The sequence below is a fragment of the Fundulus heteroclitus genome, chromosome 6 (assembly GCF_011125445.2).
Source record: "Fundulus heteroclitus isolate FHET01 chromosome 6, MU-UCD_Fhet_4.1, whole genome shotgun sequence".
NCBI lineage: Eukaryota > Metazoa > Chordata > Actinopteri > Cyprinodontiformes > Fundulidae > Fundulus > Fundulus heteroclitus.
In genome coordinates this window covers 4,614,859-4,633,350 of record NC_046366.1, presented here as the reverse complement: position 1 = coordinate 4,633,350, position 18,492 = coordinate 4,614,859, and the positions used below count along the sequence as shown (strand labels likewise).

General features: G+C 43.6%; 1 protein-coding gene across 1 annotated transcript; it reads left to right on the top strand.

Moving 5' to 3' along the window:
• Positions 1–5,380: 5,380 nt before the first annotated feature.
• Positions 5,381–13,481, top strand: atp1b3a (ATPase Na+/K+ transporting subunit beta 3a). The gene is made up of 7 exons (XM_012860976.3): positions 5,381–5,758; positions 6,760–6,888; positions 7,200–7,298; positions 7,436–7,626; positions 8,520–8,570; positions 9,157–9,243; positions 11,928–13,481. The coding sequence occupies exons 1-7, from the start codon at positions 5,647–5,649 to the stop codon at positions 12,093–12,095; spliced, it is 837 nt and encodes a 278-aa protein (XP_012716430.2). The 5' UTR covers positions 5,381–5,646; the 3' UTR covers positions 12,096–13,481.
• The last annotated feature ends 5,011 nt before the right edge of the window (positions 13,482–18,492 follow it).

Sequence of the window (18,492 nt, the reverse complement as noted above, 5' to 3'; positions counted from 1 at the left end):
TCTATGAGTAATTGTCATGTTGATGTCATATGATGTGTGTAATCTCTGATGACAGTTTTCATGTATTAAGCACAGAACTGACAACTGTGAACCTCTTTCTTCACCTGTTACCTGCTGGGGGGGGGGTGGGGGGGGGAGTTGCACTTAAAGTGAGTCGTTGTAAAACATCCGACATAAGGATAAACTTCAACGCCTTGCAAAAAGTGTTCACACCGCTTGGACATTTTTTACGGTACGACCTCAGATTCCAATGAATTTTACTAGCATTTTATGTAATAGCCTAACACAAACCAGTGGAAGGAAATATGCACTGTTTTCAAGACCTTTTACAAGCAAAATCTGAAAAGTGTGGTGTGCATTTGTATCTCAGCATCTGGCGACTGACTATTCTCTCTGAGTTATGCAACAGATTCTAATTTTGATTTGCGTCTGGCCTCTGATTCAGTCTGACTCCTGAATATCGTTTAAGCTAAGCATTCGCACTGTAGCTCTGCCTGCATTTTTTAAGTTGCTTTGTCTTCCCTGCAGCTCCGAGATGAAGAGGATATGTCCAGGGCGATGTGTAATATTAAGTTCCACACATAATTTTGCATCGAGGTCAAAAATTGTTGGTCCAGGCTACCGTCTTCCAGATTTTTGGAGAGCACTGCTACGGTTGTACTTTTGCAGTACAACTCTGCAGCTGCAGGAACTCTGCAGCTCCTCCAGAGTTACCACGGGCCTCTTTTCCACTTCCCTGAATAACGCCCTCCTTTCCTGGCCTGTCACTTTAGTCGGGCAGCCATGTCTCGGTAGGTCTGCAGCGGTGCCGCTGGCTTTTCATGTGGAGGTAATAGACTGAAATCAGCTCTGATCCTAATTGAAACTCAGCTTTATTATCAGCCATCTGCTGCGTTCCTTGTTCTTCCTGAAGCTGGTTCTTCTCTAATGTCCTCTAACACACCTCAGCTGCATTTATGCTCAGATTACAAACAGATGGGGCCCGGTGGCGGTGCGGGGGTTCAGAGGTCTCAGTCCTTGACATGGCCGTCCCGGGTTCCTACCCCATTTCCTGTCATATGAAGGCAACTACTGTCACAAAAATAAAACATGACACACGTGTCAGAAATTCTAACCTCGTTCAGGTTTTTGAAAGGCACACGTTGTCCCACAGGTGTGGGAGTAACACAGACATTTTTTTTCTCCTGTAATTTTTCCAAACAGGACTTTGTATGTCATGAAAGGACTAATAATAAATCCTGGACTCTCAACCATCGGCTGTGGTGATGTGTCTCCTGCCTCCAGCTGCACAGGTGTCACTGACAACACGAGGGAGCAGATGCTGCGCACGGCGTCGCCCTCCGGGGGATCGTCAGAAACACGGACTGTCAGATGTGTCTGGAGTCCCTCTGACGTGACCAACCTCGCCACGGCTGTTGCTATGGCAGCTTGAGGATGGAGTGACTGAGAACAAGCGGGGTGTGTGTTCCTGCTGGTATGGTGGAGGGGGGGCTGCTAATTGAGTGCACAAATAGGGGGGGGAAGAGGGGTGCTCTAACAATGGGAGGATTGTGGGTTTGTTCAGTCAGTAGGAGGGCATAGTTGAGTGTTGTCTGCATCACATAGCTCCATCCATTCTGGTTCTTCTGCACAACCCGTCACCGGGCAGAACTCTTCCTCTGCTGGTACTCTCTGTCCACTCTTCAGACATTAGCAGTTCTGCTTTCCGTCAGCAGTGGGACGTCTTTGTTGGGAGAAAATGGGCTGGAGAGCGTGTGTGTGTGTGTGTGTGTGTGTGTGTGTGTGTGTGTGTGTGTGTGTGTGTGATCCAGAAAGGAGTGGTCCACGAGTCGGAGCAGGCTGTGCTCACTCTTACGTGTGATGTGTGTGTCGGTGCTACATTGCATGGGTTCCGTTGGACCTCGCCTTGCAACAAATTCAGACTGACAGCAGGAAGTGAGTGCAGTGTGACCGCTACTCCAGGCCCCCTCCCCCGTGCAAGCGGGACCCTCGTTATTATATAACTGTCTCTACTGCGTTCTTTTTCTCCGGCTCTCTCTTACACACTGGGATTTTTCAATGGTTTGTGTGGGGGGGCTGGGGGGGGCCTGTGTTCACTCATCTCTGGCAAAGAAAAAGCCAGTTTATGAGCACGAGATGGAATGTGTTTGCCCTGCTCCTAAGTGTACTCTCTATTAACTCTGACACATCTGTTTACAATCACGCTCTCTGAATGCGCTCACATACTTTCTCCCGTACCGACTTGCAACAGCGACGACAAATAGCAAGCACCCCAATGTCTATGATCTTTGCCAAAAATAAAATCCTCCAGGGCTGCAAATATGCTGATTAGCACGACTGTTGCTCTTAGAACATCTGTGTGCTGCTACAGGAGCAGAGTTTGCTGCTGTGAGATTGGGACCTTTCCTTTCCTGTTCAGGCATACTCTGTACACTGAAACAAAGAGTTTCACACCCATGATCCCAGTACAAATGCACTATTCAGGACAGAAGCATACCAAAAGTGACACACTTCAAAGAAGTGACGGGGTTCAATGTTTCAAAGGAATGGCCTTTCTTACCACACGCTCAGACACTTTTTTCAAAATGCCTGCACATTAGGAAATTAGTAGGAAGTTTGAGGCCAGCTTAAGACTGATTTTAAACGTTGGGTAAAAACATAAAGCTTTATGTAATTTTAAACATAAATTACTCAACTACTGGCACATAATTTTTTTAAACTATGTCCACTACTGAGGGGGGCATATTCAAATGTCAGAAGCTGGTTTAAAGTTCAGCTCAGACAGATGAAGGGAATTAGTCATCTCTGTTCATCACTTAAACATTCAGCATAGCCTCCAACTTAAAGTACAGTAAACCCCCTAAATCCAGTTTTCATCAGAGACTGAGGCAACAGAGAGCAAGGTGCCGGCAAACATTAACTCTAAATGGGAAATGTGTGGAAAAGATGTTCAGGAAAGGCATCACACTGTTAAAAGTGGACAGTGTGTGTTCCTCTGGGAGCTGGTTCCACTCAGGAATCTTCTGGCGACTAAGAGTTCTGCCTCCCTTTCTACTTTCAGAAAGTATAGGAACAACAAAGAAACCTCCACTTGGACAGTGAAGAGTGCTGTTGGAAACGGGATACATCAGTCTGTTTAAGAAAAAACACAGTGATTGGTCATTAATAGCTTTATACCTGAGAAACCCAATTTGAAATTCTATCCTTAGTTCAGCACTGAACAATAAAAAAGAAAGAGATTATAACATCTGATCTCTTATTTTGAAGGTCTACTGCAATTTGGTTCATTCGGATCAGCTAAAGGTTATTTACACAATTACTGGGAGATCCCCAATTGCACCAATCCAGCCAAAAGTAGCAAAAGCACGGATGAGTTTTTTCTGCTTCAGTCTGCGACAGAATGAGTCCAAGCTTTGCATCTGACAACAAATAAAAAAGTCCATCCTGTAAACATGTCTTAAAGGACATGGCCCAATTAAACAGAATTCCTGATGCTGGAACTGGAAGCCAAAATAAAACAACTATGATTACTTGTTTATACAATACATATATATATATATATATATATATATATATATATATATATATATATATATATATATATATATATATATATATATATATATATAGATAGATAGATAGATAGATATTCACTACTCAAACAATATAGGGAACACTTAACACAACGTAACTAAGTCAGTCCCACTTGTGTGAAATCAAACTGTCCACTTAAGAAGCAAAACTGACTGACCATCAGTTTCACCTGCTGTAGTGCAGATGGAAACTAGAGGCAGTTAGCAAGACCCCCCAATAAAGGAGAGGTTCTGCAGGTGGAGACCACAGACCACTTCTCAATTCCTCTGCTTTCTGGATGGTGTTTTGGTTCCTACTGAATGCTGGCGGTGCTTTCACTCTAGTGGTAGCATGAGACGGAGTCTCCAACCCACACAAGTGGCTCAGGTAGTGCAGCTCATCCAGGATGGCACATCAATGAGAGCTGTGGCAAGAAGGTTTGCTGTCTGTCAGTGTCCAGATCATGGAGGTGCACATCAAGTGTTTATTAAGAATATTTCATTCATTCAGATCTATGGGTTATTTTAGTGTTCCCTATTTTTTTGAGCAGTGTAAGCACAGAAATGAAGTCTGCCAGTCAGAGAAAGAAGAAATCGGTATCAACCGCTAGAAAGCCTGATCGGTGCATCTCTAAACTATTCCAACTATACATTTTAAGTTTACGATTTCTTTATTGTTGTCAACAGCGGACATCCCAAACAGAATTCAAATATGTGATCCACCAAACAATTTTTTACCAAGCATAAATTCTAAATAGGATTATACTTCAAGGAGTAGAAGCCGCAGAGATCCACGGCTCTTTGAACTAAAATCTACTTTAAAATCTATTTAAAATAAATATGGAAGCTCTGCAAAATATGTAAGTATTCAATAAAAGCCTCGGATTAATTTGGATTAGTTGCTAAGCCTCAGATGAATATATGGTCCTTCTTTTTAGGAGGTGTTGCATTTTCCTGTATTTAGTCTAATATTTCCCAACTTAAGCTGCAAAAAAATAAAAATAAAACAGCCCACCAATAGGCTTCAGGGAATAAACAGGCCTACTCCCATGTTATCGTCTTGCTTAAAACTGCACATTCATGGTAGCACGCAGCAACATTTGTAGTAACTCATTTCCCTAAAAGGTTGGGCGGGGCACCCCTAAAAACAGCCAGGGCCCCCCCACCCATCATCCACCCATCATCCACCCTTACCCCCTGGGCGCAACCCAAGCTCCAGAACCCCTGCTTGATCCTAAAATGTATTTTCCTAACAAGGAGAGCTTAAATCCTCCCTTAACTTATATCAGCATGAGATTCATCACCAAGACGCACTCATTACAGCGCGGGTAATGTCTCCACTTCATCAGTCCTCTGCGATACAGGTGATTTCAGAGAACCTTTTTTTCTGGTCTCGGTTCTGTGTCCTGATTTCTTAGGGTGTAGCCTGGTTTAAGTGACTCACCACTTCCGACTTGGATGCAGGATAGATTCATCCAGGCTACAACTTAAAAAAAAAAAGAAAAAAGAAGCCACTATGCTCTGAAATGACATTGGCGGAATATGACTCGATGAATGCAGATGATCTGCTGAAGGCGGCAGTGAAGTATAATTGGCGTTAATAATGAAGCTGAGCGCTCTACTTAGAATCAGTGCGCGTAGCGGCGCGTCTCCCTCTGATTAACCAATGCGCACCTCTCTGGTCGCACTGCATCAGCTGCCGCCACAGGGCTCAGTGCGGACGTCACAGCTCTCTCTCTCTCTCTCTCTCTCTCTCTCTCTCTCTCTCTCCCTCTCTCTCTCTCTCTCTCTCTCTCTCTCTCCTCACCTTCCCCTTTTTCCTCCCCCTACTTCCACCGGAGCATCTCTCTCCCTCTGCTCTCCCTCTCCGCCGCCCACTTCTTCCCAGCCATTGATCCCGGCCGCTCCACGCACCGCCGCCTCATCGCATTGCCCCGCTGCGCTTTTCTGCATTTTTCTTTTTTTTTTTTTCCTTTCTTTTTTTCTTTTTCTTTTTTAAAGGGAGGAGAACCAGCACATTTTCGGGACCAAATAAACTTCCCCCACCTCCCTCCGCAGCTCCCTCTTCATAACCATGGCGAGTACCGAGGATAAAGAGGCCAGCAAGGAGAAGGCGTCCAGCTGGAAGGACTCCATCTACAACCCGAGGACCGGGGAGCTGCTGGGTCGCACGGCCAGCAGCTGGGGTAAGGATGCCCACCACACAGCACTTCATCAGCGGGTTTACCATCGCACCGCCGCCTGGTGTCCTCCTCCTCCCAGATTCTATGAAGCCTGCTTTGCATTTCTTTGCATGGATGGTTGAGACTGAATTAGCCGGGGAGCCATCCAGGGCCTACATGAAGGTGTGAATGAGGATTAGTGTCGCCACCAAAAGGTGTGCCCCATTCTCCTCTTGCTGTAAGATCAGCTGAGTTTAATATTTATAAAATTATGTGTATCTGCAGAGCACCCCCCCCCCCCCCCCCCCCCTTCCACCAAACTGCCTGTGCTGCCCCTAAGTGATCAGGGTGCTGCTGTATTCCTCAGCTCCATCCACAGCTGATCAGGACATAGATTTTTATGTAATGCTTCTCCCCAGGCTGAGGTGGTAACACGCCACCCTCCCACCCCTCCTCGCCACAGCCAGCTCCTATAGGCTGGAGCGGGGCTTGTCAGGCTCACTGGGCCCCCGTGCTGCTATGCGGTGGGATGCTCCATTGCAGTTGCATGGCCGCCCACATTAGCATGCCTGTCAAGGTCAAATGGGATTCCCTGTCTCTGTCTTTCTTGCACTGGACAGGTGCATTGTGGGATACTGCTGAAGAGGAATGAGGCAAAAGATGAGGGGGGAGTTCACCCCCCCCTCCTTATTCTTGGTCTGCTTAGAGGGCATCTCTGAGTAGCAGACTGGATGCTGGTGAACCATTTTCAGTCTGACGTTTCCTCCCTTCAGCTGACGCTCCGACACGTTTACAGCAGCAAGAAACGCTGAATCCTGACTGAGAAGTTGTGAGGATGAGGGGGTCCTGTTGAGGCAAACCCACCTGAGTTGGTTAGCAGTGGGTAGCCCTGCCTCCTGGAATCAAAATGGTCTCTCAGTTAAACTGCAGTAAGCCTTGGCACAGCCCCCAGATCATGCTCTACCTCCTTCTGTTCTAACACCTCTGTTCTCCCCGCTCCGCCTGTCCCCGTAACCCCGCTGCAGCCCTCATCCTGCTCTTCTACCTGGTCTTCTACTGTTTCCTGGCCGGCATGTTCGCCCTGACCATGTGGGTGATGCTGCTCACTCTAGACGACTACGTGCCGAGGTACAGGGACCGCATTCCCAATCCAGGTCAGTGTCCTTCTGCGGCGCAACACCACCCTAACCAAAGAAAGGGCATGGATCATCTACTATCACCGTGGTTCTCTTTCAGGCATTTATTATTCATATTGCTCCAGCTTAGGAGCTGTCACAATAATGCGCTACATTACAGCTGCTTTTTGTATTGATCTGTTTGGTCTCTTCCTGAGAGATGCCTACAGTAGGGATTGCTCGGTGGATGCTTTCTTTCTGAGGCGAGCTCTAATAGCTGTGTTTGGGTGTCTGGTATCGGGTTCTTTTCACTCACCTCATGTTTATTTCGCTTGATATCTTTGTCGCAGGACTGGTCATCCGCCCAAACTCTTTGGACATCTCATTTAACAAATCCGATCCACTGAAGTATGCGGATTATGTCAAAAACTTGGAAACCTTCCTTCAAAGTGAGTGCCCTCCAAGTCAAGGAATCAAACGGATGTGTAGTTAAACAAGTCTGCCTCTCCCGTTTCTTTTTTTTTTTTTTTTATGGACTTCTGCCAGAAATCTGAGCAGACCTCTGTCCACATTATGTCTCTGTCAGAATATAATGAGACGCAGCAGGTAAACCACAAGTGCGTCCCAGGAGACTACACCGTGCAGGACGACGCAGAGGGAATGTTGAAGAAAGCGTGCCCCTTCAGGAGGTCGCTCCTGAGTTTCTGCTCCGGCATTTCTGACACCAACTTCGGGTATCATGAAGGAAAACCGTGTGTGCTGCTCAAAATGAACAGGGTAACGAATGCCTTTCCTGGCAAAAATCTGCCTAAAAATATTTTACGGTTCCTTGCAAAAGTATCCATAGCCTTTAAAATGTTTTACAATTTTAGATTGCAATGTCTTTGGACGTTTCTGTGATGGACCATCTGCACATCAAAAAATAACATTTTGTAAATGTAAACTGCTGTGTGTGATGAAAAACACATCATGCTGAACATAAGCTGCCATCATGAAGTATGGTGGTGGCAGCATCATGCTGTGGGACTACTTTTCTCTAACAGGGACAGAGAAGCTGGTCCGAATTGAAGGTAAGACGAATAGAGCTAAATACAGACCTGTGCTCATAGGAAACCTGTTAGAGGCTGCCAGAGACCCGGAGCGGAGGTTCATCTTCCAGCAGGGCATCAGCCATGAACTGGCAGCCAGAGCCATGAGGCTTAGATCAAGGCATGCTGATGTCAGACAATGGCCCAGTCAAAGTCCAGATCTAAATCTAACTGAGAATCTGTGAGATGATCCTAAAACGCTTGTCACAGATGCTCTCCATCCAATCTGATTGAGCTTGGGCTATCTGACAAAAAAAAGAAAAGAAAAGTCAGTTTCCAGAGTTGCAAAGGTGGTTTCAGCATATCCCAAAAGACTTTGCAGCTAAAATCGAAGGGAAAGGCCATTTTACAAAGTATTTTTTTTTTCACTTTTCACTTTATAATTATCTGCTACTTTTACTGGTCTATCACATTTAATTCCAATAAAAGACATTGCAGTTTGTTCCCGTAGCATGACTAATGTGTTTAAGGTTATGACGGGTATGAATACTTCTGTGAGCCACTGAACACCTTCATGCGGCTCCCAAAGGATCCGCACAGCATCCTGACAGTGACCCTCCGCCTGTTTCTCTCCCTTCACAGATCATTGGCCTGATGCCACACGGGGATCCCTACGTTAACTGCACCGTCAAAGTAAAACGAAAATACCCATCATCACATTTGTGCTACTGTCTTCTATGTGTATTTGTGTCTCCTTAGTTCCTCCATTAAGAAAAAAAAAATTATAACCACTGTGGATTTAACATGTCCTTTGTTGATCTTACTTTCATATTTATCCTCTTTTTTTGTTTGTGTTCTTTTTCGTTTTTGTGTCTCATGTCTTTTTTTGCATGCCGTCACCGACGTCTTTAGGGTAAGACGAATATGTGAATTATCAGGATGAGGCCAGTAGGAGTAAGAACGCATTTCTGTTATGTAACAGGTCATTATGTGGGCGCCTCTAAAACCCATCTTAGTGACATTTTAGAGTTTATTTTTAGCCCAATCAGTGCCATTTTTATTTTTTACCCCTAAAATGTCACTTTTTCAGTTTCAGCACAGCACATCCGATTAGCTTGTTCATTTAAATCTCTTTGCCAACCTCAGAGGGACATTGCTTCTGCTTTCTCATGTCCCGTGTCATGTTGTCTTAAAAACATTTCCCCATTTGCTTTTAATTTAAAAATAGACTGCCGTCATTCAATGTGAAATTTATGCATACATGTATTTTGCCTTATAGAAAGACAACCCGGTCCAGATGCACTATTTCCCCAAAGAGGGACGCTTTGACAAGATGTATTTCCCCTATTATGGCAAGAAAGCCCATGTAAGTATCAGTATGTGTCAGGTGAAAAAAATGAAATGTGTTTTATAGGAAGCATCAATCTTGTCTCAGATTTTTCTAGTGAGTGTATGTATTAGGAGGGAGGATTTAAAATGCCATCAGAATGAGGTACGTTACTGTCTCGTTTTATTCTTACGTTTCCAGTGGTTGACGATCACCCGATGAAACCACCTATAGATTCTTTACCCAGCATATTAGTGGATGGTTATTTATCAGCTGAATGAATAAAAAAAGTAGGTTGAGCTGAAATCAGTTGGAGCCACTTCCAGTGTCTAAACGCTGAGGCGAGTAAATCTTCATCAGTGCAGACAAAGCGTTAGCCTAGCCTTACCTGAGGTTAAGGGACGTTTTAAGTGCAACGTTTTCTTAAGTGCCATAGCAGTGGCACTTAAGATTTGAAACCAGAAGTTTACATTTTACTCCTCAACATCTGACAAAACTTTTCTTTCTTCTGGATTACCAAAATTATTTCAACTTCTGATTCCAGAAGTTGTCTTTCCCATTATTGTGGCATTTACCGCAATAATTGGGAGAAAAACACTTTTGACATTAAAAGCTTGCTCCAAATTCAGACGTTTACATACATTTAATTAGCATTTGGAAGCTGTTTCTTTGAAGCTGTATGATTTGGTTCTAGTGTTTCAGATATCCATCCACAAGCTTCTCACAGTTGTTTGTTAGAATTTTGGCCCGTTCCTGCTACAGAACTGGTAAAACTGAGACATGTCTGTAGGCCGCTCCAAACACTATGTTGTCTCTTTTGCAGCAGGTTTGGCCTTGTGATTAGGGTCATTATCTGTTTGAAGGACTCATTTGTGGCTACGCTTTAACTTCCTGGATGATGTCTTGAGATGTTGCTTCCATGTTTCCACATAATTAGGAGATATTGTTTAGGATAATTGTGAAGTACACCAGTCCCTCCTTCAGCAAAGCACTTACACAACAGGATACGTACTTCATAGATAGTGTTCTCAGGCTTGCAAGCTTCCCCATTTTTTGCTACGAAAGTAAAGATGGTCATTATGACCAAGCGCTTGAGTTTTAGTTTTATCAGACTACTGGACATGTCTTTAGAAATGTATATGTTTATTCATGAGTGAATTTGCCTCTTCCTCACTAAGTAGCCTTTCAGCTGTTATGAATGGCTTCCTAACAAGCGTTTGGTTCTGCTGTGGGGATACTCACGTCTCTCACTGAAACATGTTCATCTCTGGGACACAGAAACCATCTCCTTCCTCAATGTTTTGAAGGCTGGACATTGCCAAAGGTGTTTATAACGGTGCGTATCATTGTTTGATCAGATGAGCGTGGCCTCTTCAGACACCCAAGGATGAACCAGACCTGTGGGAGTTCACAACTTGAAGCTAGGCTCTGCGATTATTCAGGAAGTTTCCCCAAGTCCCTTTTTTAATAACTGCGCAAGACCGTCTTACCTGCTCTTCCTCTCAGGGGAATCGCGTGAAAAAATCTCCCAAATCCATCCATCCATTTTCCATCACTCTTATCCCTGTTGGGGTCGCGAGGGGTACTGGTGCCTATCTCCAGCTGTCAATGGGCGAGAGGCAGGGTACACCCTGGACAGGTCTCCAGTCTGTCGCAGGGCCTCCCAAATCCACTCTGGTCTTATTTCTTTCTACTGAGCCCTTTCTCTTCTTGTCATAAACGTGAATGCGGTTTGCTTCTTGCGACTCTCAGCCATGTTCAAAGTCTACAGTGAGAGCAGCGGGGCTACAATGAATGGCTAACACCGAAGCTAACCGCTAAGCTAACTGGGTACATAAACACTAGAAGTGTGCAGCATGCGGGACAACCAATAGATAAGGTGATAACCCCGGAACATGAAGAACAGAGGGGGGTGAGGGCAGGAACAAATCCCTGCTGTACGGTGAGAGTGGGAGTGATTGGTTAGAGTTCTTACAGGCCTGCAGCTTTCATAGAGGTCTAATTTTTTAACCTCCTTTTTCATAATGGATTGACTACTTTCAGGATTGAAGGACCATTTCACCCAGTAGTTTCTGAAGTGTTTCTGAACAGGATTACCAACTATAGCTTTAAAGGCTGACATCTTGGATGATTTCTCTAGATTTTTCCATGATGTCACACAAGGAAGCAGCATGCTCGAGTTGTTCAACTGCGTCCACCCGTTTCCCCTCTGTTTCACCCAGATGTTGTGAAATAACCAGAGGTTTATAAAGCCAAGACATCATCATCAAGACTGTCATACATTGTTGACAGACATAGTAATCTTAGTGTATGTAAACATCTGACTTTTAATAAATAATAATAAAAAAAAAGATCTTCTATCTCATTGTTCAGTCATTCAGGAAATTAAAAAGAATCTTGGTAATCCTAACTGACCTAAATAAGGAATTATTTTGTCCAGGTAGTGAAGAAAAGAGGTTGTTTCTGATTATAAAGGATGTAAATATCTGGTTTCAACTGTATGGTCAGACGTGTCTATTGGTCGCCCATATGCGGCAGCCTGGCTCAGAGATCAAATTGTTTGCGACACGGTATCTGCTGTGTGAGAAGATGATGCTTGAGTGTTATTTACATGAGGCAGCCTACCTCCTCACACCACTGCAACGCACGGCAGACACGCACTAGTGTCATGGAGGTAAAACATCCAGCTGTGCTGATGAGAAAATGTCTCATGCTCCATGCAGGAGAATTATGTGCAGCCCCTGGTGGCTGTGAAGCTGCTGCTCACCAAGGAGGACTATAACAAGGAGCTGGCTGTGGAGTGCAAGGTGGAGGGCTCCAACCTTCGCAACAACGACGAAAGGGACAAGTTCCTGGGCCGCGTCACCTTCCGGATCAAGGTCGTGGAGTAAAAAAGGCAAAGGCGGCTCGGGAAAGCACATGAGGGCGGCCCCAATTTGCAGACGGATTTGTGTTTTTGAAAAAAAAAAGAAAAAAAAAAAGGAAGGAGGTGTCAAAGATGTCACAAAGATCTTTTTTTTTTCTGGATGTGGTATCTATGTCTGAGGCAGATAAAAGTTTGGGTTCCAACAGAGGTGCTTTGATGACCTTTCTGACCCTTCTTTCCGTCGGGATTTCTCGCTGATCTCTTCAAAGATCCCCAGAACAAGAATTTCTGGACCAGCCCCTGTTGCACCATTCATCCTTTACTTAGTTTAGACCCTTTTTTTTTTTTTTAGTGCTGATGTGATTTAATAACCTATAGCCATGGGAACCAAGCTGTTTGGAGCTGTTGTGTTATTGCTGATACGTTTTGGTTTCTTTTTTAAAAGACTACCTTTCCTTTGTAACCTTCCTCCTGTCAGGATGAGTGTGTGGTTTCCACCTCTGAATCTGTAATAGGAACCCTGCCACTTGCTTGTGTTGCGAGGATTTGGATCTTGCTGTATAGTAGAGCTGAAAAAGTAGAACACTTCCAACGTACCCGTCATCTCAAAGACTTCATCAAGACATTCCTTGATAATCAAGTATAGCTAATGTATCCTTGTATATGAAATGCCAGTTCCAAACTCCCTTTTAACTAGAAATACATAGTGATCTTAAGCATATTTAGGGAACTATAGATAGATCTTTGTATTGCGGCGTGCAGAGCCGCATTCCAGTCTTGTGCCGTGTGTCTGTCTGGCTGTTTGTCCGTCTGCATGTGTGTTTGTCCATCTGTCTGACTGCCTGTCTACCTGTTTGTCCACGTCTCCACTGCCGCAGCCGATAAGTGGGCGAGTTCCTCCAGGACTGGACGAGCTGCCCTGCTCGGGGCGGCAGTGGCGTATGGATGGTGGCTGAGAAGGTCCATTGAGGGTGTGCTGTTTTAGGCGGAGAGAAGCATAACGAAAAATAACTGCAACTATGTACTGTATATCTTTACGTGATCTGTATATCTATCTGGGTCTCAAAGATTGTTTGTTAGTTTACTCTCTTCTTCAGCCTGTTTATCTGATTGTCTGCTGATCTATTACTCTTTAATGTACATATATATAAATATATATACACACACACACAAACAATATTTACCATATTTACCTAATTCACACTGTATTTTGGTCACAAAACATAATGTCTGTGCACTGTAAAGAAATATAATTTAAGCAAAGATTTACAGAAGATTATCTTATTCAAAGCTATGTTTACACAGTCTTAAAAGGAACCCGTATTTAAAGGAACAACCTGTAACATCTCTTCAGGGTGCCTTAAGACCTGATGAAATAAATTGTGGAATAAAAGTGATTTTGAAGAAAAAAGTCATAGTTTCCTGTGGTTTTCTGTCTATTGATTCAGCTTGATGAAAATACTTTTTTTGCTTTCAAAAGTCTACACCGTTTTCAGGCAGACGTTTTGTTGTAACTTTTATGTCACTGCACCCACTAATACCCCAAAATGTTGTGTCTTGAAGGGATATTTTGGAATTGATTAAGGATAATTGTCTTATGAAGAAATTATTATGATGTCTAAAGTTTACATACACAATGTTTTGTGTATTTAACAGTTGATTCTAAGTTCAGGACAGTTAAGAGACAGATGGTGTTTGTGCAAAAACCAACCGGAGGCGCTGGGAGAGATATCTCGTTCCGTCTTCTTTGAAGTAATCCTGGGAAAGAGGTTGGGTACGAACTTCACAAGTCAGAGTTCTCTTCTGGGAAAAAAAGGAAAAAAACAGTGAAGAGGCGTACTAGAAAGCCTTATTCCAGTGCGTGTGTGTTGTATTTATCTATAAATAGTGACTAAGGTTCTTGAGAATTCTATATTGAGCAAGACTTTTTCCCAGATCGACATGTGGATCTGTGATTTCGGTATGGGCCTGACTGAAATAAAGTCCTCATATGTTAAACCAAGCCTGTTTCGACGGAGTTTCCTTTGGAGATGTACTGTGTTGCTGTGACCTGACCCATAACATACTTCACAACAGCGTCCACCTTAAACAACATGGCATAAAGGGATGAGAAAACTAACGTTATCCTTGTTTCAATTTTATTCTTCAATTTTTCGCTCCCATGAGTGTTTTTAATTTGGAAAAAAAATTAAAAGTTGATTTCTTTTTCAATGTCTGCTGCCCTCTAAGCCGATGGATCTGCCCCTGCAGCAACTCGAGCAAGCTCTCATCTTCACTGCAGTACATTTTTGCAGCCACATGGGGGCGCCAGAAGCAGAACTCTGGAACAGCCAGAGAGACCGAGCAGTGAGAGAAGAAACTGAAGGGGCTTCAAAGAATGCACGTTGTCCTTATATTACCACCCCTTACATTTCCTTATTTTCAATAAGAACCAAAATTATAATTTAAAAAAATGGTACAAAAATCCATTCCTGCTTTAATAATTAGAAGTTTACTTCCTGGAGAGGCTGATTTATCAAGCTATTTCTATAAATGTTGTTGGTAAATGGTGGATTTAGTATCGTTAGCATGCTGGCAAAGTAGCTAATCAGGCCCTTTCCAGAAAGTACCATACTGCAGAATTTGCAGCTCCACACCTGCAGTCATAATTATATCAATGTTGGAGATGAACTACAGCGTCTCATAAGATACAACCCTGAACATGACATACAAAAGTTGTTTTCATGTGATACAAGCACAAGCTTGAATGTATGTTATGTATAGCAGAAAGAAAATGACACATGGTTGTGTGGAATGTGTTTTATAAATAGAAAACTGAAAAGTGTGTACTGCATCTGGATTCAGCCCCATTAAGTGAAAACTTTGTAGAACCATCCCTTGCAGCACTTACAGCACCGGCCCTTTTTGGTCGGTTCCTACCAGGTTTGCGCATTTCAAGACAGAAACATCTGTCCAATGTTCAGATTCATTCCGACATACAGATATACTTCAGTCTAAGTCATTACATTGTAGTGTTGATTGGATGTATAGCATTGTTGTCCCACTAGACGATAAACCACCACCTCAGTCTTACATCTATTGCAGCCCATAACATGCTTTATTTCCTGTTTTTTTATTTTTTTTTATTTCCCTTCTGGGTGTAGGGATGAACTCAGAGCTAAACATTCAAAGACACCTAAAGACAATTACAAAGTCTGCCTTCTATCACCCAAAGAACATTTCCAGGCTTATAGGATAACTCACCCCAAAATCAATGGGTCAGAAAGGGTCAGAAAGGTCAAAAAAATCTTTTTTGCCAAAGAACTGCATGGTTGTCTGATAGTGCTTTTACGTACTCTGGTCATTATTTTGACAAATGAATGCATATTTGCTGAAATCCTGCTTTTTTAATCGTCAGTGTGGCGTCCTCCTGGGGTTAGACGGTGGTCTTGCATTGAATTTCGAATCTGTATTGCAATTGGTTTAAAGGATTTTGTGACGTGATTTGGAGAAAGTGACATGAGCAGCTCTGCTGCTATGGGGCATAAAAGCATCTCCGTCTTAAAAAAACAAAAACAAAATACAGCTGGGTCTTGTGCCTCCGCAGCGAGTGCTGTTGCACTTCTCAAACCCTCTAGTAACTTTATGTTGCTTCAAAAAAGCAACTAGCAAGAAATCAAACCACTTTTTTGTGTTTTTGGTGAATTTTTGTGAAAGCACCAATTGTTCTGCAGTTACTGTCTCGAGGCAGCAGCGATGCCGCTGTGAAAAAGCTGTTTCTAAGTTTATTCGTTTTGGCTTTGAGGCTTCTTTCCCAGAGCTGTGAGGGCAATCGCCCCCTGATGGGAGACTGCAGTCCAACTCTTCAAAATAACCCCACTGTTACCAGCCCGCCATACGTTACAATCACCTAAATGTTACTGCCTACTGCACACTATCATCTCTGAATATCTCAATGCACATTGCTGTAAATGAAGCCTCAAATCATCATTGTACAATAAGCACCTTACTACCTCATTATCTTTGACCCTCCTGAACGCAAAAAAAAAAAAAAGGAGGTGCCGTGTGTTTGTCCATTTTTGCCTTCATTATGTGTAATGTGAACCGGAGTGGCCGAGTAATTTCGCCGCAGATCAACCACACTGCGTTCATACGTCGGTGATCCCGCCCTGGATTACAAAGCGGGAAATAAATATGATAATATAGAAGTGGTCCCATCCAGTCCTCCACTGCCATGGCAACATAGCTTCAGGCATTGCTGAGTCAGCGCCTCAAGCCAGGGGTTCAGACTGATAAGACTCTGGCCAGCTGGACTCCATACAGAGGTCCTCAACCTCTGGTGACGAGGGGGGTGAAAAAGCCTCGATCTGAAAAGACAGAACCGTGGTGTAACTACCAGCGTCACTCTGCTCACTCTCCATGATTCAATATGGCAAATCAAGCTGTTGCTGCTTTCCCCCCATCCTGAGCACAAGCCCCATACCCCTCCCCTTTTTCCTGTTTATCACAGCCCTCCAGGGGCTGGGAATTTGTCTGGGGATGGGGGTGAGATACACTTTAAGCAGTGTTTGGTGCTGCAGCGGTCGAGACGAGAAAAGTGACCTGGAGAGACCAGGGCGACATCTGGTGGTTTTGCCACAGAGCTGCCTTTTAAGGTGGAGGATTTTTCACCCCCAAACGCAGGGCTATGGTGATAAAAGCTTTTACTGTTTGAAAAAATGGGAAAATTCAACTGCAGTAGCAACCTTTCAACCCTAAGAGGTCAGCACTAAGATGGTTTTAATACAAATATTGCAGTTCATATAGAAATTAAAAAAAATTCATTTGAAATTAATGGAACTGGAACTTTATTTATTTATTTATTTTGATGATATGCATGCACATAATGAATGCTTTTCACTCAATAAACTTCTACAACTCCAAAATAGCACATGGGCGACAATGTACCAACACTTTGAAGTAACCACCTGCTTGTTAGAGCTTCCAGTTTAACTAAAAGTGACTCTGTCTGTCAGAGTGATGATGTTGGGCCTTTATTTGAACCCCACCAGGAACTGAAATTGGTGTTGAGACCAGAACACATCAGGGTCAGATGTAACAGAAGTCTGGTCCCACCTGTCTGCTCTAATTTCCCAGCACCTCCGTCTGCCCCGTTCCTCTGGAGCCGTCAGGTGGCAGCAGTTCTGTCCTTCACTCTCAGCAGCAGCAGCAGCAGCTCCTGTTAAATGTGAGATAATCTCCTGGGCTTTATCTGGAGCAAGAATCCACCTTAATGTCTCTTAAGCCCATACTGTCCTTCAGTCTGACGGCGGTAAACAGCTAAAGTTGGGGACCAAAGATGTACCTGGCATTTCAAGATTCAAGTCAGGCAATTAAAATAGATCAACGTTCCGGAAACGTTTTGCTCAGAAATGCTATGTTCTGTGTTCGTTTTCATCTTTAAAGGATAACTTATATTTCTTTGGGGTTATGAACCATTTATTCTTTCAACATGTCCTGGGCTTTACCTGGTGTTACCCGGTGTCAGGATGGAGCACCCAGCTGCGTTCTAGCAAGACCTCAGGAACCAGAAAGGTTCTAGCCTATCCTAAACCCGTAGATGCTGGAGCACCAGTGTCACTGTCCGCTGAGTTTCCACATCATCATGAACTGAGAAGGTGCAAACTGAGCATCAACTGTCTTTTCCCAAATACTTTCAAGCTTGCTTAAATTCTGCTGTGTCCACATGGACAAACCAGATGCCTTCTTGAGAAATGTGTTATGGTCAGAGGAGACAGAGGCTTAGGTAGTTGACTGCAATGACAAGACTTTTTGGATGAGTCAATGTGAGGCTTCCAGGTTTAGGAGCTCTGTACTATCTGCCAACACCATGGTGAGTAATCTGTTTCACTGCTGCGGGTAACACAAGCTGCATCAAATAATGAAGAAGGACGACTACTTCTAAGTTCTTTGACTTCAAATCAGCAGCTAGATGGTTGAAATTTGAACGTTCTAACAGGACAGTGATCCCAAACACATCAAGTCACTTCTTCAGCTTGTGAAATACTGCCAACATCAACCTAATTGAAACTATGTAGTCTGGGGTAAAAGTCGGGTCTGTGCTAGGAACCTGGCCCATATGCTGAAAAATCCATGATGGATTATGCCAGGATCGAGTTGAAGATCACAAAAACCAGATGCAGTTTGCTAAGTAAGATTTAACCAAATACTTGTGACATGTGTATAAACTTAAAAATGTACACTGCCTTGCAATAAAAGATGGAACATCAGAGATTTGGATATTTTTCTCACCCCACCCTGACTTGTACTTCTCAACAACTTTGTCCCTGACTTGTTTGGAGAGCTCCTTGATCTTCATGGTGTGATGCCTTTTGATTGGTGTTGCTGCAGCCTCTGGAAGTTTTGAAGGTAATTGGTTGCACCAGAACTTTTAAGAGGCTTCA

Coding starts and splice junctions, on each gene's coding strand:
- atp1b3a (XM_012860976.3), top strand. CDS start 5,647: ATGGCGAGTACCGAGGATAAAGAGGCCAGCAAGGAGAAGGCGTCCAGC. Junction 5,759..6,759: donor TCGCACGGCCAGCAGCTGGG/GTAAGGATGCCC, acceptor ACCCCGCTGCAG/CCCTCATCCTGCTCTTCTAC. Junction 9,244..11,927: donor ATTATGGCAAGAAAGCCCAT/GTAAGTATCAGT, acceptor TGCTCCATGCAG/GAGAATTATGTGCAGCCCCT.